At 48.6% G+C, this 26,552-nt stretch overlaps 1 protein-coding gene and 1 long non-coding RNA gene across 3 annotated transcripts; both read left to right on the forward strand.

The window, feature by feature from the left end:
- Nucleotides 1–328: 328 nt before the first annotated feature.
- Nucleotides 329–22,867, forward strand: LOC134549003 (alpha-2-macroglobulin-like protein 1). Of its 2 annotated transcripts, none has more exons than XM_063394323.1 (36): nucleotides 329–488; nucleotides 959–1,142; nucleotides 2,131–2,293; nucleotides 2,637–2,689; nucleotides 3,557–3,574; nucleotides 4,086–4,245; nucleotides 4,840–4,924; nucleotides 5,735–5,849; nucleotides 6,122–6,236; nucleotides 6,642–6,751; nucleotides 7,285–7,452; nucleotides 7,770–8,000; nucleotides 8,411–8,474; nucleotides 9,228–9,373; nucleotides 10,347–10,496; nucleotides 10,855–10,971; nucleotides 11,509–11,656; nucleotides 12,090–12,201; nucleotides 13,414–13,639; nucleotides 14,129–14,255; nucleotides 14,544–14,665; nucleotides 15,131–15,185; nucleotides 15,856–15,939; nucleotides 16,332–16,508; nucleotides 16,670–16,751; nucleotides 17,118–17,274; nucleotides 17,474–17,548; nucleotides 18,717–18,879; nucleotides 19,524–19,741; nucleotides 19,924–20,139; nucleotides 20,621–20,745; nucleotides 21,108–21,198; nucleotides 21,647–21,715; nucleotides 21,936–22,038; nucleotides 22,131–22,172; nucleotides 22,560–22,867. In XM_063394323.1, the coding sequence occupies exons 1-35, from the start codon at nucleotides 430–432 to the stop codon at nucleotides 22,169–22,171; spliced, it is 4,329 nt and encodes a 1,442-aa protein (XP_063250393.1). In that variant the 5' UTR covers nucleotides 329–429; the 3' UTR covers nucleotide 22,172; nucleotides 22,560–22,867. The 2 variants fall into 2 exon arrangements, with proteins under 2 accessions (XP_063250393.1, XP_063250394.1); XM_063394324.1 differs by having other exon boundaries at nucleotides 22,596–22,867.
- LOC134549011 (uncharacterized) lies at nucleotides 12,210–12,909 on the forward strand. The gene is made up of 2 exons (XR_010079967.1): nucleotides 12,210–12,663; nucleotides 12,757–12,909. It is a non-coding gene; the product is annotated as an uncharacterized LOC134549011 (long non-coding RNA).
- Nucleotides 22,868–26,552: the final 3,685 nt, after the last annotated feature.

Here is a 26,552-nt window from a genome sequence, read left to right on the forward strand (position 1 = left end):
AGGGGGCAGCTCTTGCTGCAGGCTGCACAGTGGCAATCCATCTCCAGCTGAAACAAAGGGATGCAAGTGACAAGTGATCAGGACCTGGCCTGGGTCACTGATCAGCAAAGTTCTCACTGTTTCTTGCCGTAAGAAGTCCATTTGGTCAGGTGTCTCCATGGCAGCCTGGCAGGAGGGGATGTTCTGAACTGGTGGATGGCAGCCAGAGTGGCTGCTATTGGCTAAGGGACACTTGGCACAGTCCACTTGTCCTTACAGCTGCCTGTGTGGAATCTCAGGAGAGAGGGAGAGGTGGGGAGAGGCTGGCTCCTCCCCACATCCCACATCTTCATTTAGGCTGTGCTAGAAAGAAATTGTCCCCTCTATAAACAGCCCCAGAGATTTCAGAGGAAGAGAGCCCTTTGAGACTGGGCAGCAAGAACCCCCAGGATGAGGATAACCATCCTCCTGAGCCTTCTGTTCCATGCTGCAGCTGCTTCTCACCAACTGTGAGTGATGCTGAACTCCTGTTTCCATCTCTTTCATAAAGGCATCAGTCTAGCTAGATGGACCACATCCCATGCTGTCAACTCTCATGCTTCCTGCTCTATAAGATCATCCCAGGGAGTAGCTGAGTCATATACCTTGCCTCCCATGCCTTAATTTGACTCCTGCAGGTCAATACAAGCCAGATTTTTAGGGGTCTTCCAGGTCAGACCTTAGGCCCAGAGATGATTTGCTCTGCAGTTGCAATGCCAGATCAAATCATTGATGTCTAGACTGCAAGGTTATGAAACCACTTCTTCTGAAGACTGCATGGGATGTTTTTGGAGAGCTCAGGAGATTTACTGGAATAAGGGGTTTGAAAAAGATTATAGGGATTCTGCAGTAGTGGGCCACAGTGGGGAAGATTTCTTACACCTCGGGAGACCTCAGACTGATACCACCTCGGCTGTCTTCCCCCCACCCCCTCCCGCAGACATTACCTGGTGGTGATCCCTGCAGCTCTCCGGTACCCATCCACCCAGGTTGCCTGCCTCCATATCACCTGTCACGATGCAAAAATTCAGGTGAATCTGGCCTTGGAGCGCTCTGCAGGACAGGAGCTCTTAATGCAAGAAACCATCCAGAAGAAGAAGACTTTCCTGTGCACTAAATTCTGGGTGAGCCACCCTAGGCAAATGCCATCACTGATTTTCCTTTCAGGATTTTCCTTTCGGGAAAATGCTTGTGTTACTCCCTAACCAGGGGTGATGGAGGTAGGGTCTACTTTGCCTTGGTGTGAGCCTTTCAGGAAGGGGAATGGGTGGTGTCTAGGGATGCACAGCCCAACACTGGCTGTTGGTTAGCACTGAATTTCCTCTCTGAATATAATTTTTAAATGGAATTTACATTTGTTAAAATCTGCCAGAGTTCTGGATACCACCTTCTCCTCCTTTACAGACCAGATGAAGCAGCTTCAGCTCTTTCTGAAGGACATGTGCAGATTCACAGCTAAAGCTTGGGGAAATGGGGTCTTGCAGGACATACTGCAGTTTCTGTAGTACCTGAAGTCAGGCAGCAATTCAGCTCTTGTGAGCTACTTAAGATTAGTTGGATGAAAATGGATATGCTTGTTGCTTCTAAACAGCATCTTAGAGGTTATTTATTGTTGGTGAGAACTTAGCGAAGATCTGGGATAAGGCAGACATGTCTAAGTAACATCCCTTCTGTTATACTGTATATTCTGTGCTGAGGCTGCTGGGGTCTTTGTCTTCCAGAGTCTTTCTGGTTGTGTTTTCTGATTTGGATTTCTTGCTTGTAAGTGCTGGGGAGTTCTGAAAGCCTAACATCTGAGGCTGTGCAACTGCTCAGTCACTCTCTTTTGATTCTCTGCTGCCGTCTCCCACCTTTCTGTCATCTGCCCATCTTCCTGAACAAGTCTGAAGGCTCAAAAGTGTCAGGTGCTTGCTTGTCACTAGTGGGAAAAAGGACAGATTCCATGACATGCAGGGCCTCCTGCTGTTCATGTAGCACTGTGTGAGATCTGGTTTCAGAGGCTGTTGGTGATTGTTCCCTCCTGGCACAGTGGCAGGGAACCAGTTAGGTGTTCCACTTTACTCTCAGATGATTACCTGGGGCCTGTGTGCTCTTCTCTCTCTGTCTGTACAGGTTGCCCCTCCAGCTGATGGCACAGAGGAGGTTGCCACTGTTAAACTGACCATCACAGGAGACGGGGTCAACGTTGAGGAGCAGAAAAAAGTCCTGATCCACAAGGCCAGGAATGGCACCATCATCCAAACAGACAAGCCCATCTATGAACCAGGGGAGACAGGTGAGATGCAAATGGGATCAGCTGAGGGTCCCAGGCTTTTTGCTAGTTGCACCATATGGAAAGATTGTGACACTCTGAAATGCATGAACAGCCCTAGCAGAAGGCTTTGAGACCATGTCTCTTGCTGAGTGGTGTTTCCAGTGCTTGTCATGTCTGGCTTGTGATGACTGTGGTGTTGCAGGAGGCAGTGGATAATGATAGCCATGTCCGTGGGAATGTTAGTGCCAGATGTTACCACAAGTGTGTCTAGAATGGAGGCAGGAGCTGGGGAACCACATGGAGGAGGGGTCTGCAGGAAAAGACTGAGATCTGATAATATATTCCCTGATCTCCTTGCCTTCAGTGAAATTCCGCATTGTGACTCTGGATGAGGAATTCCTTGCCCTCAACAATTCGGTAAGCAAGTCCTGGGGGCTGTGGAAGAGGCTGCCTTGCACCATGCATGGATCCTACCTCCTTTCCACCCTGCTCATCTGCCAAAGCTCCAGCTTTTCCACATTCATCCCTGGCAGGTTTTATGAGTATGCAGAGGGGAATGGTGACTGCCAGGAAGATGGCAGAGGCGTGTGTGTCTCTTGCTCATCTTGGTAGAACAGTCATGCAGCTGCAAGTATGGGACATATTGATTCCTGATGTGATGGTGCCACGGGGGGAGTAAATAGATTGTAAATCAGGTTTTCCTTCTCTTGGGGAAGGGTGCTTTTAATCTGCACCCTACAAGCTGGAATGAGGGAAAAGCTGCTTAGACATTAGGACAAACATTTTGATTGCAACAATGTGGAAATGTGTCCAGAAAAGGCATTTTCCTAGTTGGAGATATTCAGAACCCAGCTGGAGAGGGCTATGAGCAATCTGCTCAGGAAGACGTTTCAGCAGGATGTTGGATTAGATGGCCTCCAGAAGTTCTTTCCAAATTATGTGATCCTATACCTCTGCAACCCTCTAAAGACTGCACCTGAACCAGAGCTAGGTTTGACTGTGTAGTGACTTCTGAGTTTTTCTGTCAGGAAGTCATTAACAAGTGCTGTGTGATATCCAGTTTGGTTTTTTCTTTCCCTTTCTCCAGACCTTACTGTAATGAACCTACCTGATATTTCTCCTTTTTGGTGGCATTTGTTTTACTTTGTATTGTTGTCAGTGCTCTTAAGTTTCCACATCACCAGTTGCTCATCCTTCAGAGAGGGCTCTGAGTCTGAAGTACCTTGTATGTGGTGCTGGCATGTGTTTCTCTTTTCTAATGTTTTTGCATTTTTTTCTCCCCAGATTTCCCTGTTTCTCCTGGTGAGTGATGCTGAAATCCCATGTTAGAGAAATGGTGATGGCAGTCATTTCACTGTGCTGTTCATATTCAGTTTCTGGTAGATTTTACAGACCTCTGAGTGGAATAGTAGGCCTTCTTTTATGATGTTAAATTCTTAAACTAACATACTCCTTTCACTTTCTTTTTTATGCACTTCTTTGAGGTTGTGCTCCCAGGCACTTAGTAGAAATCTGTTGTTCTAGACTTGCAAGAGAATAACTAGAAAACTTAGATGCTTATGAAAGAAAGTTAGAACCATGAAGAATCTTTGCTTAATATCAGAATTTAAATAAGTGTAGAAGGAGGCTCAGATGCTGGGAGCAGAATCTGAACATTATCATGTCTTCAAAATTTCCTGATCAGTCTATACTAAACCAAATTTCCTTAGCTATGGAACCTCATAGTCTACAACACTGAAATCCTGAAGCTCAGTTTCTGTGGGATGTGGATCAACAAGATGCCAGAGCAACTCTTTCTTTCTTGTGGGTGTAGGACCCTAAGAACAACCAGATCGAGCAGTGGCAGGACGTGGTCCCTCAGGATGGCATAGCAGACCTGTCTTTCCAGCTGAGTGAGGAGCCCCTGCTGGGGACGTACCTCATCAACGTCACCAGCGCCAGCGCCTACGGCAGCTTCTCCGTTAAGGAGCATGGTAGGAGCACGCGGGGGGCTGTCTGAGTGCTGAGATGACCTTGCACTCCTGGCCCAGGATGAAGGGTGTTTATTCCTTGGCAACCATCCCAGGGGCAAATGGGAGAAGTAGTAGCATAGAAAAGAGTCTGAGCTGCGGCTCAGGAGAGGAGACCACTTTGGGACCTTGGTTTAGCGTGTGGAAGGAGAGTTGTGCAAGGCACCTTTGACACAGGTGATTCCTATGGATCTAGGAGTCAGATAAAACAAGGCAATTTAGGATGGACTTTTCCAGAGAATATAAAGTCTCTGAAAAGCACTCTCACTTCACATTCATTCCCTGTTCAACTGTATTGGGAGGCCAGCCTTCTCTCAGTGAAAACTGCTGTCAGAAGTGGAGGGACATGGGCATGTTTGGTTTTAGTTTGGGAAGGAGTAATAATCCTGGGCCTACAAATCTCTTAAAGATACATAGAAAATCTTTCCTTTCCCCTTCTCACCACCCTCCTTCTCAATTTCCTGTCCCTTATTCCACCATAGTCTGCCTTTATGTTAATTCTTTGCGAAGGCTGGCCCTGGCCTGTGTTTCCTACAGTTCTCTGTTTTTCCCTTCCAGTGCTGCCAAAATTTGAAGTGATCTTTGAGGTGCCAAAGCAGATTTATGCACTAGACACAACCTTCCTGCTCAGAGTGTGTGGCAGGTGAGGATTCTCACGGGGGGTTGACCCTGTGTTCATTTCTGGCCTGATGTGCACAAGATGGATGTGTAACTGTGAAGAGCTAAGGGCACGTTTACTACACCTCAGTCACAGGAAGCCAGAATCTTCCATGGCTGCTGTTTGCACCCTAAGGCAACACAAAACATTCCTGTAACTATCATTCTGATACTCTAATGCCCCTTTTTAAAAAACATTCCACTAATTTCCACACACAAAACCTGGAGGAACAGCCTACCCTTTGACAAGCAATGTCTGTGGGACAGGTCATAGCAGACATGTGGTGTTCATCTCCCTGAAGAGCAAACTCATGGGAAATGATGGGAAGCTTTTCCAGATTATGGTCAAGTGGAAACTAGAAGGAGGCAAAAAAGAATTGCCCTAGGTATGACCCAAGGACAAAGCTACAGTTAGCCCCATGTAAAGGTGATTTTTAATAGAAGGCACTTTCTTAATCACCCATGTTTCTGCTCATAAGATGATGAATGCCTCCAGCACAGCCTGGGGTTATTGCAGGTGATGCTGATATGTAGTGCAGTCAGCACCTACAACACTCTAGTTACCCCAAATAATTTAGTTTGGTGCTAATTATATCATAAAGCCCTTGATCTCCCATCACTGCCCAGGCCTGGCCTGACCCCATTTGCTGGGTCAGGACTCCTGGGCCTGCTGTGTGGCTGCCACTCTGGTGCTATATTGTGAGTATCCAGCAGTGAGTGGTCTCGGGGGCTATGCAAAGCAAGCCACGTGTTCTCCACTGTGTCTGACTGTCTCCTCCTTTCCTTGTTCCCCCAGACATGCTCGTGGGAAAAGCGTCCAGGGGATGGTTCATGTGAGCCTTTGCCAGAAGATAGCCCCGTTCCTGCCCAGTGCTTCCAAACCTGATCTCTGTCACAAATTCAGCAACAAGGTGAGATGCTTAGGAAGAGCTGAGCTGTGAGACAAGGCTGCTGGGTCCTGAAGTAATAGCAGTGTTAACCATTGTTTTGGCTGCTTGGCCACTGCTACTAGTGCTGCTTCTCAGCAGCTGTGCCTCATCATGTGCCTGCTCCACATCCTGGACTGCAATGTCAAAAGGCAGAGCACCCCGGGAGCAGGGGTTTGTGCCGCTGTTCTCTGCCAATTCTGTAACTTCTAATCCAAGTGCCTTGCTCAGACTGTGTCTTCTCTCTGTGCTTTCAGACAGATGAGACAGGTTGCTTCTTCACAAATGTGAGCCTGGCCTCCTTCAGCCGAGACTTTCGGTACTACCAGGACAGCATAGATGCAGAGGCCTCACTGGTGGAGGATGCCACAGGTAACTCTGGAATTTCTGGTGCCTGGGAAGAGGCAGGTGGAGATGTGCTAATTGGACCAAAAGCACTGCAGTCTTTCAGGCTAGCAAGGGATCTGAGCCTTCTGAACCCACTGGGGGCTACTATCCAACCTCACAGATAGAGACAGAGACAGCAGCTCTTGATGGCGTGACACGTTCACTCTGAGTGTGCTGTCAGGTGGTGAGGCTCTCTAAAAGCTATAAGTTAAGTGGGAGGAAAACCACATACCCAGAATCTTGGGCAGGTCACCATTGGGGCGTGAAATATGTGTGCAGCTGAATGTGTCCATCTGTATTACCAGTGGGTCACTCTGCAGAGCAGTTGCTGAGGAGTGCTTGGCTTTCTTGCTCCCTCTCTCATGTTTCTGTCTTGCTGCTTTCATTCAGAGACACGGGTCAATGCTTCCCGCAAATTACTTATCTCCAGGATTGGCGGGATGGCTTTGTTTGATGACGTGAATTCTTACTACCACCCTGGACAGATGTACAGAGGAAAGGTAATTTCAGTTTCAGTTCTTTGAAGGGGAGAGTGTGAGCAATATTTCACAGTAGCCTTTCCTTACTATCTTTTCTGTCCCATCTCTAGCCAGGGGCTTGGGAGGACACACATGACTCCCAGAGACAAAACTCTTGAATTATCCAGTGTCAGAATAACACCCAAATATATATCTACCAAATAACCCATGAGGGGGAGCAGCTATGGGCTTTAATATGTGGGGTGCAAACCCAAACTTTTAGAATTTCAGCAGCCAGGAAATGTTCTGCTGTGAAGGAGTGGAGAGCATTGGAGGCTGGACCAGATGACCCACTGTGATCCCTTCCAACCTTACCCATTCTGTGATTCTGTGAATGAACATGGTAGTGCAAGTGGTAATATCACAGGAGCAGTGGCATTGGTGACAAAATTATTAGTGACTGAAAGAGTGATCTTGCAGTCTTTGGAAACACTGCTCCTGACTTGGGGAAGCCAGAGATTCTGTCTGCTAATGAGATTCTTCTGCACTTCTCTTGCTCCCTGTGGTGTTCCCAGATTAAAGTAATTGATTACCAAGGCAAGGCACTGAAGAACAGAGAAGTCCTACTGGTAGCAAACTGTGCTGAGCAGCAATTTAGGCAGAAGTACATCACTGGGGACTCTGGAACAACTTCATTTAGCCTGGATACCTCTGCCTGGAACAGCACCTTGGTCTCCCTGGAGGTAAGTGAGGAAGGGTGTGTCTTATAGCAGGGGTATGTGTGCATGTCAGAGCTATTTACTGCCCCACGGACATCATCCTTGTTCCTTCTTGAGGGAGAGTAACTCAAACCTGAAACACCTCTGCATGTTCTAGATCTTGGCTGAGATCTTGCCTCTCCCTCTGAGAGCTTATTCTCCAGGTGCTGGTTGCTTTCCTCATGAGCCCTCCACAGAGAGGCCTGTCCTTTGGCGTTGCTCAGATCATCTCACCAAGGTGATTTCCAGCTGACTTGCTTAACTAGAGAAACTAACTGGTTTGTTTTTTTCTGTCTCACCAGGCAAGTGTCCTGCATCAAGATTCAGACAGAGAACCTGGGACAGTTGACTCGAGTTACCAGCGAGCCTCTTATTTCATACATCCGTTCTACAGCACCAGCAGGAGCTTCCTCTCTATCGTCCGTGTGCCAGAGACAATGCCCTGTGGTAAAACACACTCTGTCCAGGTGGACTTCAGAATTTATGAGGAAGACCTGGAACACGGGCCCAAGCGCGTCATTTTCTCCTACTTTGTGAGTTTCTGGGAAAGTGCTAGTGGGTGACAGCTGAAGGCCCAAGATCAGCATCTCTTGGAGGTTCAAGCCTGATATTTGATAGTTTTGGCTCAGGCCAGGACAGGGAGTTCCTCCCGTCATCATGGAACCGGATCCTGGTTTTGATTCTGGTGCTGCAGGAATAGCAACAAAGGCAGAACCTTTCCTTTAGGCTCTGCACAGGGGCAGGGCAGGTATTGGCCTTACCTGTCCTCCCCCATGTCACTTCATCCCTGAGCTCTCCTTACTAGCTGAGAGCAAATAAAGCTAATCTTCCTCCCCCAACCCCCCTTTAATCTCCCAATTTAATTTCAGGGTTACTTTGATCTTCTCAGTGATCCCAAAGGCTATGTGACTGTGTGACCATCCCTTTCTGTGCTCTTCTCTAGGTCACAGGGAAAACAGGGATAGTCCATGCAGGTCAGCAGACTGTCTGGGTTGGGCTGCCAAGAAGTAAGTGCACTCCCCAGTGTCGTGTCTAGCAAGCACTCAGTGGTCTGTGGCATCCCCTCTTAGCTGGATAAGTGGCATAAACCTCCCTGCAGTGTAGGGGTGGCTCCCCACTCGTGTGCTGCATCAGAGCACTGTGCCTTCCCTGATTTCATGGTCCTTTTGCCCTCCTGGTTTGTACCATGAACACTCAGCATTTCCCAGCCCATAGGCTCATCCTCTGTTGTCTTCAAGTCTCCTTTTGCTGCTGCTCCTGCAAACAGCATGAAACTGTAGCCTTACCCTCTGTAGCAACTCTGTCTACAAATAATCTGGGTAACTAGGATGCCACAGCTTATAATTTTGATGTCTGTTGACCCACTGTTGCCTATTTCTCCAGCTCTTGTTTTTTAAAACTTGAATTATAAGTATTTGGGGCAAGGTCACCTCTTCACTGGTAATGGGATGGGAGATGTGGGGTGAGAGAAGGCTTTGAAAGGTATCTGAGACTCTCACTCTTTGTGGAGCCAAGCTTGAACTCCAAAGTACTGTTTTGTGTCCCCAAGGCAATAAACAGAAAAGTCTTTTGCCAGTCTTGAATACCAGATCCAGAGATGTGCTGATTGTTTCAGTAGTCTCCAGAAATCTCTTTGGTCTTGAAAGACTTCAGTAAAGGAGGAAAAGATTTAAACAGGCACATGCAGAACGCCAAAGCTGATCAGACTCTATTTTCATTACCAAATCTACTTCCTCTTATTCCCTCTCTTCTCCATCTAGTGCTGGAAGGCTCCTTCTCCATCCCTCTTACGTTCAGCTTGACCTATGCCCCAGCTCCAAGACTTGTTGTTTACGTCATCTTCCCTAATGGAAAAATCATTGCCGATTCTGCCATCTTCAGTGTCTCCACGTGTTTCAGAAACAAGGTAGGGTTTGTGTCTGAGGCTATGACTGAATGTGTGAGCGTGGATGTGCCTGCTGCAATGAAAGGAGGGCTGTGTTGCTGTGTGTGGCTGATGCTGTGTGTGGTGCTGTCATGTGAACTGCAGTTTGTGATTGCTGAGGTGTGCTGTGATGTTTGGAGCAAGCCTGTGCTCAGCATTGTGGGGGCTGCTGCAACCTTTGGGAAAGGCAGACAGCTGCTGTCTGTCTCCATAGGCAACTGCAGCCTGGTAGGATCATAGATAATCCAGCCCAGAACAGGTCATTTGTGTGGCTCTCAGGAGAGCTCAGGGCTGCTCTGCTGCTGCAGCAGACAATTAGAATTGCTAGTACATGGTATTGGGATGGCATCTGAAAGTGGATGATGGAAGAAGTGGATTTTACTGGCCATCCAGAAAGGCCTGAGTGCATCTGGTCATTGTGACATCCTTAGGAATTTGCTTTCTTAGCTGTGTCTTGCACTCCAAAGGTGAATTTCTGAGAGGGCATTACCCCTGCTCCACAGCTCCACAGATGTTTGTCTGCCACAGATAGTCAGATTCAAGCAAGAACAGGAAGAGTTTCAGGAAACTGAGGCCAATCCCACAAAGAGCCTGAAGATAAGGACTAGGCTTATTTTTGATCTGGGGCCCTGGAAGAAGGGGCTTCATAAGACAGCTGTGAGATGTGTGACTGTGACTGCCTGGTTTGCTGGGTAAAGAAGAGAGAACTGTGCTCTGACATGGGAATGTCTCCATGTGCACACTGATGGTTCCCCCTTTCCCATCTTTCCTGATAGAACCTCAATGTGGCATCTTTTTAATACCTTCGGGGGGTCCTTGGGAGGTTCCTTGGGTTTCTCTCCAAGGCAGGTCTTTGGAAACTCTCTTCCTGTAGGTCCCTTCCCTGCCTGGGAAGTGGTAGGGTGGCCACCCTTAGAAATGTCACTCAGGCATTGCCTGCATTCTTCCCGTCCAGGTGGAGCTGAGCTTCTCAGCGCCAGAGACTCTTCCTGGCTCACAGGTTGGCCTCCGCCTGCAGGCAGCTCCTGGCTCCACCTGTGCTGTCTGGGCTGTGGACCCACACGCCTTTTGGACAAAGCCAGGAAAAGAACTGAGCAGCCACTCGGTGAGCGGGCCCGCCCTGACTTCTTCCCTTCCCTGCTGACACGAGGCGGGAGGGAGGCCCCTGCACCCGTGCAGAGCTAACTCCAGGACACTGAAAGCACGCTCTGGAGGGGTCAGCAGTGCTCCCAGTGTGCGTGGGTGGGGATTAGGGACAAGGAAGAGGTTGAGCATCACTTAATGGTAAAACAGGTTCTGTGCTGGCACTATCAGAGGAGAGCCCAGGAAGTGACAGCCATCCTGCGCTTTCTGGCACGAGTTCTCACACAGTAGCCAGAAGCAACTCAAACAGGCCTTGGATGCATGAGAGGAAGGGAATGCCAGGTTTATTTGGCACTGATTTTTTTTTCTTGCTTTCTCAGATCTATGGGCTGTTCCCATCTCTTTATAACTCCAGGTATCCTCACCAAGTGTCTGAAGATGATCGTTCATGCAGGTTCCCAAGCTCTGATGAGCCTGATGTGTTTACGGCATTCAGGGTAAAAATGGTTGATTTGGTGGGTTGGGGTAATTCATGAACTGAGGAAAATGTGGCCTCTGACTTTATCACTATCCAAGCGATGCCACTGCAGACAGGACAGTGAACAGGTGCAGTTTAGACCCTTGTAACTCACCTGTTACTTGAATAGGTGACTTGAAATGTATAAGGAAAAATCCTTGTGTGGTTGCCACACTTGGGTTGTGTGGCTCAGGATGCCAACGATTAATCATTACTTTAATTGGATTTCACACAATTTGTTTAATCTTCATGGCATGAGCAATTGCACCCTGCAGGCAGAGAAGGCATGGTACCCAAATGACCATGTGTTTGAAAAGGAATAAATTTGGCTGACTCAGACCAGATGAATCACCTTAGAAGACCTTGTTTGCCCATTGCTGGGGATCTGAATTATTCCTTGTTAAAATAAAACAAGAGAATACAGAGGACAGCCAAGTCCCCACTGCATGAGGAGACAGAAAGGCACAAGGGCAGAGGGGAGAGGACAATCTTCTGGTGATTAATTTTTTTCCTGCAGGAAATGGGGTTGAAAATTATGTCCAACACCAATATCAAGAAACCCAGAGTATGTCCAACCACTCCATTGACCTCTACGCTGCGGGGAACAGGAATGTTTATTTCCAGGCCCAGGTTGACGTTTGCCCAGCCCCACAAATTGTATAACAGTAAGCATTTTCCAGCTGTTTCTTCTTACATGGGAGGCTTAGACTTTCCTGTGAAAGCAGTCCTAGGTTTGAGCCAAGAGGCAGCAGTTGCTGTAAGTGCAAATGGAGGAGAAAGAGGGTTTCCAGTCCCTAAACCTGTTGTGCTCATGTGAGGGCTGTAAGTGGGATGTCTGGATCCCAGGTTTTATCTCTGGAGTGAGGGAAATGTTGCCTCTCCCATGGTGCCTTCACATGCAAGTAAAGCCCAAAGCACCTCTGACATTTTAAGTGAGGCAAGGGATTTTAAAATTTGGGACAGCACATTTTGTTCTGTTGCCATGCTTCCCAAGAGCTGACTGAATTGTCTGCAACTTGAGTTGAGCTGGAGCTCCTCTGCTCTTAACCATGACCTAAGGACCCCCTGGTGACCGCAGGTCTTTGTTGTTTCCAACAGAGCATCTGACACCAACCTATCAGCCCACAATGTTTCCACCTTTTTCTTCAGCTGAAGAGAAAGTACACAGGCACTTTCACCAAACCTGGCTGTGGGATTTGTATTCTGTGGGGTGAGTAAACTGAGCGGTGGGGGTTTAGTCTGGGTCGTTTTGTGTGGCTGGGAGTGGCAGCAGATGCAGCTGAGTCTAGATCATAGGCAGCTGTGCAAGACACTTAATGGGGCTCATACCTGTGGGCTGTTCATTGCTGGAGCTGATGTATGCATTAAATCCATTCTCCTCTGCTAGAAGTGCTGGTCATCCATGAGAGGTGCCTAGCATAGGAAGATAGAAACGCACGAGGTGCAGCAGAACAGCTTAGTTTCCTGCTTACGCTCTGCTTTTGGTAGTCCTGTAGGCTTGCATTTCCCAAAATGTGTCCACAGATGTATCCTGGTATCCAGAGGGAGCTGATATCCATAGAAGCCCTTCACAGGACTGAATTTTGCATCCTGTGAGAAAGGCTCAGTGTGTACACAGGGTCTGCTGGGAGAGCTTTTGGAGATTTTTCATCTGAGACTTCAAGATTTTCTTGTATGTTCTCTGAAGACTGAAATATGCTCAGGCCAGATCCTGAGCATATTTCCCATCAACATCTGCCCTCTCCCACCTCCACTGTCCTTGCAGATACATCCACCTCTTCACCCCTAGCAGCAGATATTTCCTCTGTGACTTGTTCATCAACCTCATCTGAGCCACCAAAAGGTTTCTATGTTGTGTGTGTTGCCTTCCCGTACACGCATGGGGAAATAAGCCAAATAATACCAGTATTTTTAGCTATGTCTGCTTTTTGTGTCGGCTGGGGTGGCAGCTGCAGAACAGTCTGCTCCTCTCAAAAGTTGTGATGTGTGCACAGGACAAGTCTCTGCCCTGCCCTCATATTGGGCTTTAAGCTGTCCCAAAGGACAGAGAACGGCTGGATCGACCTCGTCTGCTAAGCCCTGCTGCTGCTGGGCTTGTTGCTCTGCTGGTTTCTGGTTCTCCATTTCTAGGCCAAGAGAAATAAGACTGCTGACACCTGTAAGCCATTTTTAGATGTGCAAAGGGCAAGTGCTGTCTGTGATTGATGGCATCTTGCAGCCATATAACCTATTGACCCAAGTGTTCTGCCCATATAAGCACCTGAGATAGGGTCCCCGCTTCTGCAAGGACTCACCTGTAACCCTGCAAGGGCTGCAGGTTCAGTGAGGCGAGGGCATGGGGTGCTCAGCAGAGAAGGACACAGAGCAGGTCACCTGGCGTGGCATAGGCATCATTTGTTAAATGCTGTCTGCTTCTCCCCAGCCCCAGTGGGAACAGAAGCATGACTGTCACTGTGCCTGACGCCATCACAGAATGGAAAGCGGGAATGTTCTGCACAGGACGGAATGGCTTTGGGTTTGCTCCAGCCTCCCGGCTGACTGTTTCCAAGCCCTTCTTTGTGGAGCTGCCACTGCCGTCTTCTGTGGTCCAGGGTGAGACCTTCAACTTGAAGGCCACAGTCTTCAACAACCTGCAGCAATGCATGAGGGTAGGTGAGCCCTGGCAGCCTCTGCAAGGAAAGCAGGACATGGCTCACACCTGTGGCCTGAGATCACAGGAACATAGAGGGAGGGACTTCAAAGAGCATCCAGTTCCACATCCCCTTGGAGAAGTCATGGCAATTCAGTGACATTCCCTCTGACTGGAAAAGGGAAAACATTACCCCCAATTTTAAAAAGAGAAATGAGGAAGCACCCTTGACAGGCTTGAGAGTTGGGCCTATGCAAACTCCTGAAGTTCAGCAAAGCCAAGTGCGAGGTCCCTCACCTGGGTTGGGACAATCCCAAGACACACTTGTTGCCCTTGATAACCCTGGCTAGGTTGCCAGGACTTAAGCTTTTCCAGTCTGATCCCTGGCTATTCAAACAATATCTGTGTGTGTTCCTCTCAGGCTGTGCCCCTGCTTTATTTATTTATTTATTTATTACAGTATTGTTTATTTATTTATTGCCACCTGCCATCCCTGCTGTCCCTTCAGATCCAAGTGACCCTGGAGGAGTTTGCACACTTCCAGCTGAAGCCATGCACAGGCTGTGTCTACAGCAGCTGCCTGTGTGCCGGGGAAGCCAAGAGCTTTCAGTGGAGTGTCACAGCCGAGCAACTGGGTGAGGAGCACAGGGAAGTGGGGTGGTGGGATTGGCAAGGGATGGGACCAAGGAGGGGATGTTTTGTAAGAGCTGACAGAGAGTGAGGAGCTGTTTGCTCTGTTACCCAGAGAGTACTTATTTGGACTTATCCTGTGGTCATGATTATTCAACAGCCTGTGCTAGGAGATACAGAGACATACAGGGCTCTGATAAATTTTTTTGTTGTCAGCAGGTGATGTCTATTGTATGAACAGGAAGTGTTTCCTCAGAAGGTGGCTTAGGCACCTAAATGTGTATTATTTTCAGGGCTCCTGAACATCACCCTCAGCACAGAGGCTGTGGCCACCAAAGAGCTCTGTGGTGAGGAGATACCATTCGTCCCAAAACAAGGACAGAAAGACGTGATCACCAAACTCATTCAAGTCCGGGTCAGTCGAGCTGTTCTGTTACCTAAGCCTCAAAACAGGCTGTGTGCAATTCCCAGATTTTGTGCCTGTTAATTTTGGGAGTTACCCCTTGCTGTTCAAAATGTGTAATTATCTTCTCAGGGCATGAGGGTTGATGGATGTAGAAGGTAAAGGGACATCCTCCACTTCATGCCATGGGAAACTTTAAACACTCTTTTATGTCCTTGTCCCCTGAGTTCTCTGCTGAATCTTGCAGCACCATTTTCACAGATATTCAGAATTTAGAATATTCTGAAAATGCATGCTGGTTTCTGATCTGAAGTGAAAATGATTGAAAGTAGTTTGCATTTTTGTATGATAATGATGATGTTCCAGCTGACTGTCCACCATGAACCAGGATTCTGAATATACCTTCTTCTAATCCACTTGTAATCCTGTTTCTCTCCTGAGTGCTCATTAAAATGCTACTTTTATGTGCTCCAACAGCCAGAGGGAGTGTTGGTAGAAAAGGCTCACAGCTCCGTCCTGTGTCCCGAAAAAGGTAGATGGATTGTTTTCTTCTTTCACCCTGTTCATCCCTTCTTCCTGCCTAACTACCTTCTGGGTATTTCCACGTGTTGAACTATTTTCTCTGTCTGCATGATGAGGTGTACTCTAACTGTGGTGCCTGCTAGGGCTTTCTCCCAGGCAGGGATGTGGGGAGGTCTGGTCTTTTACCATCAATGTCCCTGGCACTAATGTGACAGCTTGAGGCCTTTTTCACCCGTGGAAACAAAAGCACACTACTGAACATGGTGAGGCTGGAGAACACGGCTTAGGATTGCTGTTCCTGTCTTGAATTTTCTGGTCTATGATGGGGCTGATTTTTCATCAGCTGATTTTAAGAGCATGAGGAGCATTGAAATCTTAAATGAGATGGAGTAGCTTCTGTAGAGAAAAACAGGTGGCTTTGACCCCTGAGGGTTTCCAGGAGAAAATCCTCTCAACCTCTTTATAAAGAGGGCGTTAGGACAGCACAGTTACCATGAGGTGGATGGAGGAAGTTGAGGTGGAATGGGACATGGATTTTTGAGGTAATTTACAACCTTTGTGACAGGAAAATGGGAAACTATCACAGAACAGCCTTGAACAGTTTCTGGGGACTTTGAAAGCTTTTTTCATCAGAATCTCTTTATTTTTTTTCTCCCCACACCTTACCTGACTGGTGTCAGAGAATCCAGCAGAGGAGTCTGTGTCCCTGGTGTTGCCTCTAAATGTGGTTGAAGGTTCAGTCAGAGCCACCGTCTCGGTCACTGGTAAGGAATTAAGCTATGGTAGTACCCTTGCAAATCCCAAATCTCTGAGTTTATCCCTAGGAAAGCCCAAACCCAAACTCCCCCACACCCCTTTTGAGGTTTCCAAAGCTCCACTGCCCTGTTCTTCCCATGTGTGTGGCTGTGTTTGCTGATTACTGACAACCTAAAACACTCAGCAAGGGAGAGAGTGTTGTGTTCGTGAGCTTCCCTGCAGGATGGGAATGTGTACAGTTCATATGAGGGGCACAGCAGGATGGAGGAGGTGGCTGGACAGAGGTGTCCCCACACTGCTGGGCCTGCCTTGCTTGGTGCACTGCTGGGAGTGGCCACAGGTAGGAGGAGGTGGATCCTACTGCCCCGGAGGTGGTCAGGGTGCTTATGTTTTCTCTCAGGTGACCTCATGGGGGTGGCACTGCAGAACCTGGACCACCTGGTGCACATGCCCCACGGCTGTGGGGAGCAGAACATGGTGCTGTTTGCCCCCACGGTCTATGTGCTGCAGTACCTGGAAAAGACGAGGCAGCTGAGCCCTGAGATCAAGGACAGGGCAGCAGGATTCCTGCGCAATGGTGAGTACAGCAGGCCCACCTTGCCCCTCTGCCTTCCCCTGTGTCCAGCAGTCCCAGGTTCCTACTCCCCTTCTGCCTGGAGCACTCAATCACGCCGTTCCTTCACAGCCATTTCATTGCAAATACCCCTGAGAGCACTCATGTCCTGTCCTGCTTCCCAGGGTACCAGATACAGCTGCAGTATCAGCACCCTGACGGCTCCTACAGTGAATTTGGTACCAAGGATCAGTATGGTAATACTTGGTAAGCCCTGGGCTCTCTCCCTGCTGTCTACCTGCTCTCTGACAGCCAGGGGGTGGGCAGCTTTCTGCTTCCAGCATGAAACCCTTGCTGTCCTATTGGATTCAAAGTGTTCTGGAAGCTTTGTGGACTAGGGCACCCCGTGGGTGGCATCCCCCATCCTGGGGATGAACTGACCTTGACCCGGCACATTAGAAATAGTACAATAGGTAAAGAGAGATCCACCAATTTTAAACTCCCACTTTTTTTCCCTCAACTTCTGCTTAGATTCTTTCTTTCCACTCATTCTTCCTGCTCTTTCAGGCACTCCACCTCCATCTGATTCTCTCTTCCTTCTTTCATGCCTTTTTTTCTGTTCTCCTCAATCAGGCTGACTGCATTTGTGGTTAAGTGCTTTGTCCAAGCCAAGCCATACATTTACCTGGACAACCGGATTATCCAAGCTGCTCTCACCTGGCTGGAATTCCACCAGCTTCCCAGTGGTTGCTTCAAAAATGTGGGACAACTTTTCCACACATTCATGAAGGTAGGAGCCAGTGCACCTTGAAGGACAACACTAGGCAGTTCTTGCCAAGTGTGCTGGTAGTTGTTTAAATTCACTTGCCTGTGTTGTTGTGCTTTCTTGAGAGGGAGCAAGCCAGGGATAGGTAAGACCTCTCCTGAAAAGCTTCAGTATTTGCGCATTAATTTTCCCAGCTTTTTTGGATGTATATGCTTTTTTTTAGGGAGGTGTAGATGGGGAAGTCCCCTTGGCTGCCTACATCACTGCTGCATACTTGGAGGCAGGAGCAACACCGGAGGTAAATACTGGGATTCTTTGCTGTGCTCTTGCCTTAAGATCTGAATCTTGAAGGGCTTAGTGGTGACACTGGGGTAGGCAACAGAGCCTGGAGAACTTGGAGGGACTTGTGGGCAAAGTAATAGAGTGGGTGAGGAAGATTTTACATCCTCTCAGGAAAAACTTTTCCTTTGAGGAGAGCATTCCTGGCAGGCAGAAGGTGAGGTTAAATGACTGGGGACTGTGGATTTCATGGCTAGATACTGTGCTGGCCATTTCCCAGGAATCAGCTGTTCATTCCCATAGCTGGTCCTACCAGCTGAAGGCTGATGGTGAGGTGGGTGGAGCTGCTCCTGCAGTCAGGTAAACAGAGGTAATGTAACTCCTAATAGGGTTTAGCTTCACAAAAAAAAAAGGCAGAAGTCTGGTAAAGGAGTGTTGTAGGGCAGCTGGAGCTGCATGCTTAAGTAATAACAATGAGAGGGAGCTCTTACAAGTGATAAGGATTGTAGCTAGTTACTAGACTGTGGTACAGGCAAATAAAAAACCAATTAACTTGATGGAGAAACACAATTGTAGACATTGAGATGTGGAGTTCTATCGAAATCAGAAAAGTAAGTGAAACAGCAATGCTTTTCAGTGAACAGAAAGCAGTGGGCTTAGGCAAAAAAAAAAAAAGGAAGACAGATGGAAATTAACCTTCTATCTGTCAATAGATGTCCTTCAAGTCACCATTTTTTCACCATAAGTACAATTATTCACTAGGAAGGTGAATTAAACACTGTTGCCCTGCTCAACAGGCTATGTATACGCATTTGCAGCCATGTGGTTTTGCTGTTGTTGTGTTTGGACTGGGAAAGTAGGACGCGGTGGTGTTATTCCCACAGGAAAGGTGTTCATTTCACTGAGAGATCACTGCTGAAGCCCACAGCCAGCTCAGGGGGGAGGTCTGTCAAGCACCTTCCACCAAGGGCTGAAAACTGCTAGTGGTGCTGCACTGCCACAGAGAGTGCAGGTCCGGGCACAGAGTGTTGTGTGGCAGAGGCGTTGTGTGACATTCATTCACCTGGGTGAACGAAAGGGGTGCTTTCTGTGCTGGCATGTGCCAGTGCACGCCTCTGCTCGTGTCCAGGCCCTGCCTGGCTCCAGGGGTTTGTGTGTGACCGGCGGCGTGCCCCTCTCTCCCGCAGAGCACCGTGGTGCGCAGGGCGCTGGGCTGCATCGCTCCTGCCCTCCCCAGGGCTGCCAGCACTTACACCCAGGCCCTGCTGGCCTACACCTTCGCCCTGGCCAAGGACTCCCAGCGCACCCAGGAGCTCCTCGATGTGCTCCACCAAAAGGCGATCAGAGCAGGTACGGGGCCTCAGTGCCACAGCAGCATCAGGGGAGGGACGGGTGACCCTTCTGAGCCCTTGGTAACACGCAGCCTGGGAGGAACACAGCCTTACCTCTGGGCCCTTCACTAAGGAGAGTTTTTGGACATCCTCTGAATGAGCTCATGGCGTGTGTTGCCAACACTGTGGTGTGGGTGCTGATTTCCTTCAGATCTCTCGCCCTTTTCTGGTACCTGAAGGGGAGGTTGGGGTTTGGGAGGCTTGGGAGTTGTTGTGCAGGACTGCAAAACGCCAGAGAGGAAAGCAAGCTGCCCCATGCCTTGTTAGTCCCCGGTCCCCAGGGCTGGCCAGTGGACAGCTGGCTAGTATCAGCTAGTTAGTGGACCTGGCAAACAAGGCAGTACAGAATTTGGACCACTGGGAGATAATGCATACGCAGAATTTTGGCATATTAATTTTGGTGTGTCACTTTGATGTGGAATATGGAGTGTTAGGTATTGTAAAATACCTTGGTCTTCAGCTGCCCTGGTGATGTGATGATCCAGCCAAAAGGTGTTTAGCCAGTGGTCTCTGCAGGCACAAGCCACTGTGTCTAGGAGGCTAAGCCACAGGAGTTCTTCCCTGACATCCCTTAAGATTCCCTCTACTACCTTCCTTTCCCAGATGGGCAGATCCACTGGAGTCAGACCTCATCCAATCCCAGAAGCAGTACCAGCCCTTGGTCACAGCCAGTGTCTGTGGATGTGGAGATGACAGCCTACATCCTCCTGGCCCTGCTCTCCAAGCCAAACGTCACAGAGTCTGACCTCACCACGGCCTCTGGCATCGTGGCCTGGCTCACCAGGCAGCAGAATGCCTATGGAGGCTTTGCCTCAACACAGGTAACTCATGGCCAGGGAAGGGGATGTTTCTTGAGAAAGAACCTCTGCAAGATATGCACACAATGTATGCAAGTGTAAATGCTTTGGGCAAAGGAGCCCTTGGGTATGGAGGTTCTTGGGATGCTGATTTCAAGTGTCTCTGGATGCCAGAGATGCAAATGGAATTGTGTTTTCCTTTTCAGGACACAGTAGTGGCCTTGCAGGCATTGGCTAAGTACGCAGCACTGACACACAGCACGCAGGGGGATGCAGAGGTGAGGGTGAGGTCCCATGGAGGCTTTGGGAAGAAGTTCCAGGTCTCCTACCAGAACCGGCTGCTGGTGCAGGAGGCGGCGCTGCCAGAGGTCCCGGGCAAGTTCTTGGTGCAGGCCCATGGCACCTGCTGTGTCTTTACTCGGGTAGGTGCCCACAGACCCTGCTGTGACCTCCCTCATCTCCTCATCTTGTGAAAACCAAAACTCTCTTGCACTTTGTGGAAGGAAATGTGCATTGACTGTGCTTTAATCCCTGCCTGGGCCAATGCAATAAACCTGTGTGTGGGAGAAACAGACAGAACTTGCCCAAGTATAAGGTTCATGATGCTTCTACGGCTCTCAAGGGTACTGGAAGATGAAAATGTCTCAGACTGGTCCCACTCCTGTGTGCCTGACTTGCACAGTCTCAGTTGAAAGTTTGAGAAGGAGCCTGTGGAAAGTTTCCAGTCTGAGTGACCTTTATTTTGGGTACTGGGATGAGTGTGCTTATTGCATATCATTTATCCATTCACTGTCTGGGGTCCAATCTTGAGGAGTCGAGTAGCAAGTGGAAAAAAAAAAAGGTCAGAGATGATATCAAGCTAATTATCAATGTCTTAGTCTGTCTTTTTGTTTCTCCCTGCAGATGGTGCTGAGGTACAACACACCCTCCCCACAAGACTCAACATCCTTTGCCTTGCAAGTGAAAACTGACCCGGTGAATTGCACCGAGGACCACCCACGCTCTGTTACTGTCCGTGTGGATGTCAGGTGACTCTAAAGATCCCTTCCCACTTGAGGAGGAAAGCTGGGCACGGCTGGAGGGCTGAGGGGTGCTTCTTGGCTGCAGTGCAGGCAGCAGGCACTTCCAGCAGCAGGGCCAGATGGAGGCCTTGGCTCTTGCTGGAGAGAGGTGTGCAGTAGCCAGCTCATTCTGGGGATGCTCGGAGCAGTGCAGCCATCCCCAGAGCCCTGTGAGAGGGAGCAGTGACTGCCTCGGCCCCAGCCCTGGCTGGGCTGCCTGGCTCAGGGCACTGCACACAGGGGCTGCTGGTAAAGGGAAGGGAAGGCTGGGAGAAACTCTCTTTTTAATGTTCTCCCCCAGAGACTCTCCTTTTAATCTTCTCCCCCAGGTACAACGGGAAGAAATCCACTTCCAACATGGTGATCCTGGAGGTGTCCTTACTGACTGGATTTGCCCTGGCTCCAGGATCTGGGGTGTCTGTAAGAAGTGTGGAATCAGGGTGGGGATGTGGTGTCAGTGGGACCATCAATGCCCAAGGAGAGGGGAAGGCTGCATGGGAATGTTGTGTAGGAAGGTGTTGCCCGTGTCTTCCTTGAGCATTCTCACCATCCCTTCCCCTCTGCCACAGAACAAACTTGAACACATACTGCTGGCTCTTCCTTTGAGTCTTGAGGATGGTGATACTTCTGGCCCAATCAGTTTAGCATATCCCTGTCAGCTAAGTAGCCTAGGCTCTTGTCCTTGGGGATTGCAGGAGCTGAGTGGTCCTGCAGGGAGATCAGCCTGAAGAGATAAGAATCCAAGATACATTTGGAAGAAAGTGAATGAGAATTTTCCCAGTCAAACTTAGGTAAACCTTGCTGGGATACCTCACACTTTCCTGTCAAAAGACAAAACCAAATTGCCTCCTCCTCTCTCCTGTCCTAGCTGCAGCACGGACACTCTGTGAGAAGAACTGAGAAAACACAGGAAGGTGTTGCCATCTACTTGGACAAGGTAATGTCTGTGCTGCTAGAGAAGCTGCAGGAGTGGAGGGCACTGCCAGAGCTGTTGGGAGAATCCAGGACTGGGGCTAACACATCAGAATACTCAAGATTCGTCTTGAAGTCCAGAGTTTGAGTCTACAGAGTTGTTATTGTCAGTTAGTAGGATCAAATTCAGGTGAGGAATAAAAAGAACAGCTCGTAAGTGAACTGTCACTTATTTTCTCCCCCAGCTGACCCATATCTCTGACACGTATGTCCTGCATCTGGAGCAGGAGATTGAGGTGATCAACCTGAAGCCAGGCCATGTCCGGGTCTATGACTACTACAACCCAGGTCAGTGTGGAACCATGGGCTGCCAGGGCTGCCTGGGTGTTTGCACTTGGCTCTGTGCAAGGAAAACTGAGATCTCTGCTGTTCTGTTGCAGAGGAGCAGGCCTTGGCTGACTATAATGTCCTCTGTATCTGAGGTAGGTGCAGATCCCCTCCTCAGCCCCCTGTACAGACCTAGCAGCCTTGTTATGCTTCCTCTGCACCCCATCCACTTCTCTGTGTCCCACTGGAGCCCTGTGTAACTCTGATCCAGCATGTTCCCTTCATCTAGGACTGTATCTGAAACTCTCTAAGCAGAATGCATGACGCTGGTTTCAGCTTATTATATTAGGTTTTGGAGAGTTTCTCTTTCTGGGGAGGGGCTGAAATAAAACCAAAGATACTGGATCAAACAAAAAAACCCCTTTTCTTTAGAGTCCCTAGTGAGAGCCTGTGCTCCCTAGCTGTTAGCATCCCAAAGTTAATAATTTGGGTCTTTTTATTTTCTCTCTGGGTTACTCTCTCTTCTGCTCTCATTTCTCCAGGGACTTGGACTGCTTCCTTACTGTCCATTGCTGTAGCTCACAGGGATGACAGTGGGGCTCCTGCATTATTGCTCCTGGTGTAATGAGACCTGTATCACCTGGAAAGTCACATCTCAGGCTTGGGACTTTGGTGTTGTGACACATCTCTGGTTGAATTTCACGACTAACTCCAGCCTAACCTATGCTGCTCATCCTGACAGCCACTACCTGGTGAATTTTTTGGGATGTCTGATTAATTCTGATTGTTTTAATCCAGAGATTTTCTTGCTTGTAAAAAGAATGAAAATAAAACACAGATCACAAATTCAGGTACTGTGGTGTGTGTTTGGACTCTGTGACAGCGTTTACCTGGGAAGAGTGAGCAGAAGCAAGCTCTGCATCTGAGCTGTGTCACTGGCATTCTTTTCCTCCAGTGCTGGGTTCTCCTCCAGCAGTGTTGTGCAGCCATCAGGATGGAGTGAGGACTCCTAGTCCTGCATGGAGACTGATCCCACTGAGCATCATCTACTGCACACAGATGTAGTTGAGCCACAAGGTCTAGGCTGCTGGTGCACTTCATGTGGATATGAATCTACCCTGCTGTGTATCTCACAGACTGACTCTGTCCTTCTGGCATAGAAAGCTGGAAGGGAGTGATTTTAGTTTCTGCACCTCCTGTGGAGCTGGATCTTGTGCAGGAGAAGTCGAACATGAGTTGTCAGGAAGGGGTGGTGCCCTGGTTTGAACCTCCTGTTTGAACCCCCTGACAATGAGCAAGGAAAGTGAGCAGGGTCTTTGCCACATTACAAGGAGCTGGCAGTTCAACAGCCAAAGAGTATGTGAAAAGTCAGCATCTATCACTGCTTTTTAAAATCAAACCTCACGATTTAAGTTCTGGTGATCACGGATCTTTTAGGTTGACAGTGACATGTCTCTGTATGAACAAGCAGGTCTCCACAGACCCTCCCTAGAGCTTGCTGTAAGAGTGTGATGGCAAAGTGCAAAGGCAGGCTTAGGGTTGAGGGTCAGGATTTGGTTACAGCCCTGAAAGCTCCCCATACCCTGCAGCAAGGCTGGGATTTGTGGTTGTTTAATGGGAGGGATTTGGAAAGCGTGTTTAAATTTTAACTATGATGCTCCATAGTAATCCTGAAGACTCAGCAAGTCCTGTCTGTGAGACAGATATGAGCATTTCAGGTTTTTTTGTTTAAGAGAGAACCCACTGAGATGTGCCAGCAAGGCAGGCTGCTGGCAGCCTGCTCTGTGCTTCTTGTGCAGTTTAGCAGGGCTAGAATGAAAGCATGAGCTCAGCACAGCAGCTGGATGGAAGCAATACCTTGTGCAGTGCCAGAAGTGGCTGAGCTGATGTTGCAGGTGTTACTTTCTCCTCTGGCACCTTTGTTTAAACAGATGCTTATCCTCCTCTCTTTATCCAGTTTCTGCAGTAGTCCATGTGCAATGCAGGTCTCAACTCTGCAGAACAGAATTTTGAATTACTTTAGTTGAAACTTTTTAAAAACACTTTGCAAATATTTCTGCTTTCCTTGCAAATGTCTTCTCTCTCCCTTGCCTTTACCACTGGCAAAGGCTGTCTTTGCTGATATCAAAAAGCAGAACTGGAGCCAGCCAGGCCTGCAGCTGGCACTGGTACTTGGAGAGTGCACTGCCTAGAGCCTGGAGTCTTGCAGAGAGGGAGGAACTCCACCTATCACTGCCAAAGCCACCATGTTCTTATAAATCTGTTTTGCAGAGCTTAGCAAAGCACAGGTCTGAGAATAATCCCCAGCACAGAGGTTTATTGGGAGAACAACTTCTGTGGTGGTTATACACACACAGGAATCCAACCCAGCCCTTGCTGACACCATGAGGGGCAGCTTATGCAGGAGCCCATTATTGCAGAAGGAGGTCACACACAACCCCTCACTACTCCCATGTGTATGTCTACACACACTCTGTGTAAAAATTACACATGGTGTCACTTTTGACTCAATTGCCATTGTAATTTCTGTTCCACTTTCTTAACAACTCTTCTGTGTCCTTTAAAATGTTCTTTATGAGATTTTAAACAGCAATACCTGTGGTGTCTGCCTACTAGAGAGCATTTGAAAGAAGGTGGCTGTCTTCCAAGAGAATTTAGACAGGGAAAAAACCATTTTTGTACAAAACACACTGATTTCTCTCTGGCTTAAAAGTCCCCTTCTCTGCTTAGAGCAGCAGATGTCAAACAACCCAGTGATTTTTTTTATTCTTCACAAAATCAAGGGGTTGTGTTGATTCAGGCTGGAGCTTGGTGGTGTGCATCCTTCCATTTAGTTTGTGATCAGCTCACTGCCTGGGCACTGAGAGCTGCTGGCCTCCAGGGACACAAATCCACTCTGGATGTGCCTCTTGCCTGTCTCTGGGCCAGGTGATGAATGGGTCTGTGTGCTAGGGAAAGATCTTAGCACAGGACAGCAGCCAGGTACTGCGTGCCCTGACACCAAGTCCTAGGCGTGCAGAGCCCTGCTAAGAGGTGCTCCCTTCCCCAGTGCCTCCTGCCCACCAGCAGCTGGTCCCTGTGCTGGTAGTAGGAGATGGGGAGGGGACTGAGGCAGGTGAATCACACACACCAAGCCCACCACTTTGTTTTTGTTGCTCCTACATTTATTTAATTCTGTTTCATTGGGAGTTAGACTGGATTGGGTGCTCAGGGTGTAGCTTTCCAATCAGTGCCAAGTCCAGAACTTCAGAGGTGTTTTTTTGCTCTCACAAAACAGCTGCTGGAGTCAGTAGGAGTCAGGATGCTGAATACCTTTGCCATTAGGAGCCCCTGTACTGTTGTGAGGGATCTGGCTGTCCCCTGGAAATGCTGTGGATCTACTGAGAGCAAACAAATGCCAGCTGGGATTGTTCAACAGGCACTGCCTGTGCTTTTTGAGACCCATGGAAAGAAGGGTGGCTTAGTGTCAGAGAATGATTCACGTTCTTGCTCCGGTTCCTGTTTGCTTGTTTGTCCAGGTGCATTTACACATTTTTCCCAATTGCTGGCACCAGCAGCTCTGACCTGAACAAAGCCCACGGAGAGGGAAAGGAGAGAGAGGAGTTGTATCTGCCCATTACGTGTGTGCATGAGTCGGTAACAGAAAGCCCCAAAACTAAATTTCCTCATACTAGTCAGTCTGTACTAAAGCAAAGGAAAGTGTTACTAGGCCCTACATGTTTAAGAGCTCAGTTTGGTACTGAAGAATAAGTCAGTGGTACATTTTAATATGAAATGACCTTGATGCTAAAACTGAAGAGCTTCTTATTTTGAGAATAAGTAGTTTCAAGAATCAGATTCTTTTTTCAATTATGGTAAGATACTCAGAAAACAGTTCAGTACAATGAGTGGACTAACATAAATAAAATTAGCATGCGGAAAGAGGGCCCCAAACAAGGTATTGTGTGGTCCTGTCACCCAGGGCTCAAGCACAGCCTTTTGGTAGCTTGACAAGACCCTGTATGACTTCAACCATGCAGATTTTGACCTGCCTGACCAATGTTTAGCCCTCATTTCCTCCACTGGTGAGGGTGTGAGCAGGTTGGCCTTGAAGTGGAGCACAGAGAAATGTGATACAGCTGGGGTGAGTTGCAGCTGTTTAATTTTCTCTTCAAACTGAAATACCTGTAGGGTGGAGGCAAGGTGAGGATTCCAGCTCTGCTTGCTCCCTGTGCTTTCCTGCCCTGTGAAGGAGCAGAGAATGATACAAACAGACTGAATTTGTCCAAAGCCTAGTCTCCATTTCAGGACTGAGACCTGCCTTGGGTGCTACAGGCTCAGGAAGCCTGGGGACAGTATGACCACAAGAGCTCACAGTGAGCTCCAGCTGGGTGCACATGCCAAGGGGTCATGGCACAATCCAGCCAGAGGCAAAACAATGGGACTTGGGCTGCAGCTGGCCCAGGGAGCAGGGACAGTGCAGTGAACAGAAACAGGCTGCTGCTTAGCAAAATAAAAGGCACATTTGTCTGCATGATGCTGGTCCATCCACAGGG

This window comes from Prinia subflava, chromosome 3, assembly GCF_021018805.1.
Source record: "Prinia subflava isolate CZ2003 ecotype Zambia chromosome 3, Cam_Psub_1.2, whole genome shotgun sequence".
NCBI classification, from domain to species: Eukaryota; Metazoa; Chordata; class Aves; order Passeriformes; family Cisticolidae; genus Prinia; species Prinia subflava.

Excerpts from the sequence above, each read along its gene's own strand:
- LOC134549003 (XM_063394323.1), top strand. The coding sequence starts at position 430 with ATGAGGATAACCATCCTCCTGAGCCTTCTGTTCCATGCTGCAGCTGCT. Across the intron at positions 9,374-10,346 it reads CCACGTGTTTCAGAAACAAG|GTGGAGCTGAGCTTCTCAGC; the intron begins GTAGGGTTTGTG and ends CTTCCCGTCCAG. Across the intron at positions 22,039-22,130 it reads CTATGACTACTACAACCCAG|AGGAGCAGGCCTTGGCTGAC; the intron begins GTCAGTGTGGAA and ends GTTCTGTTGCAG.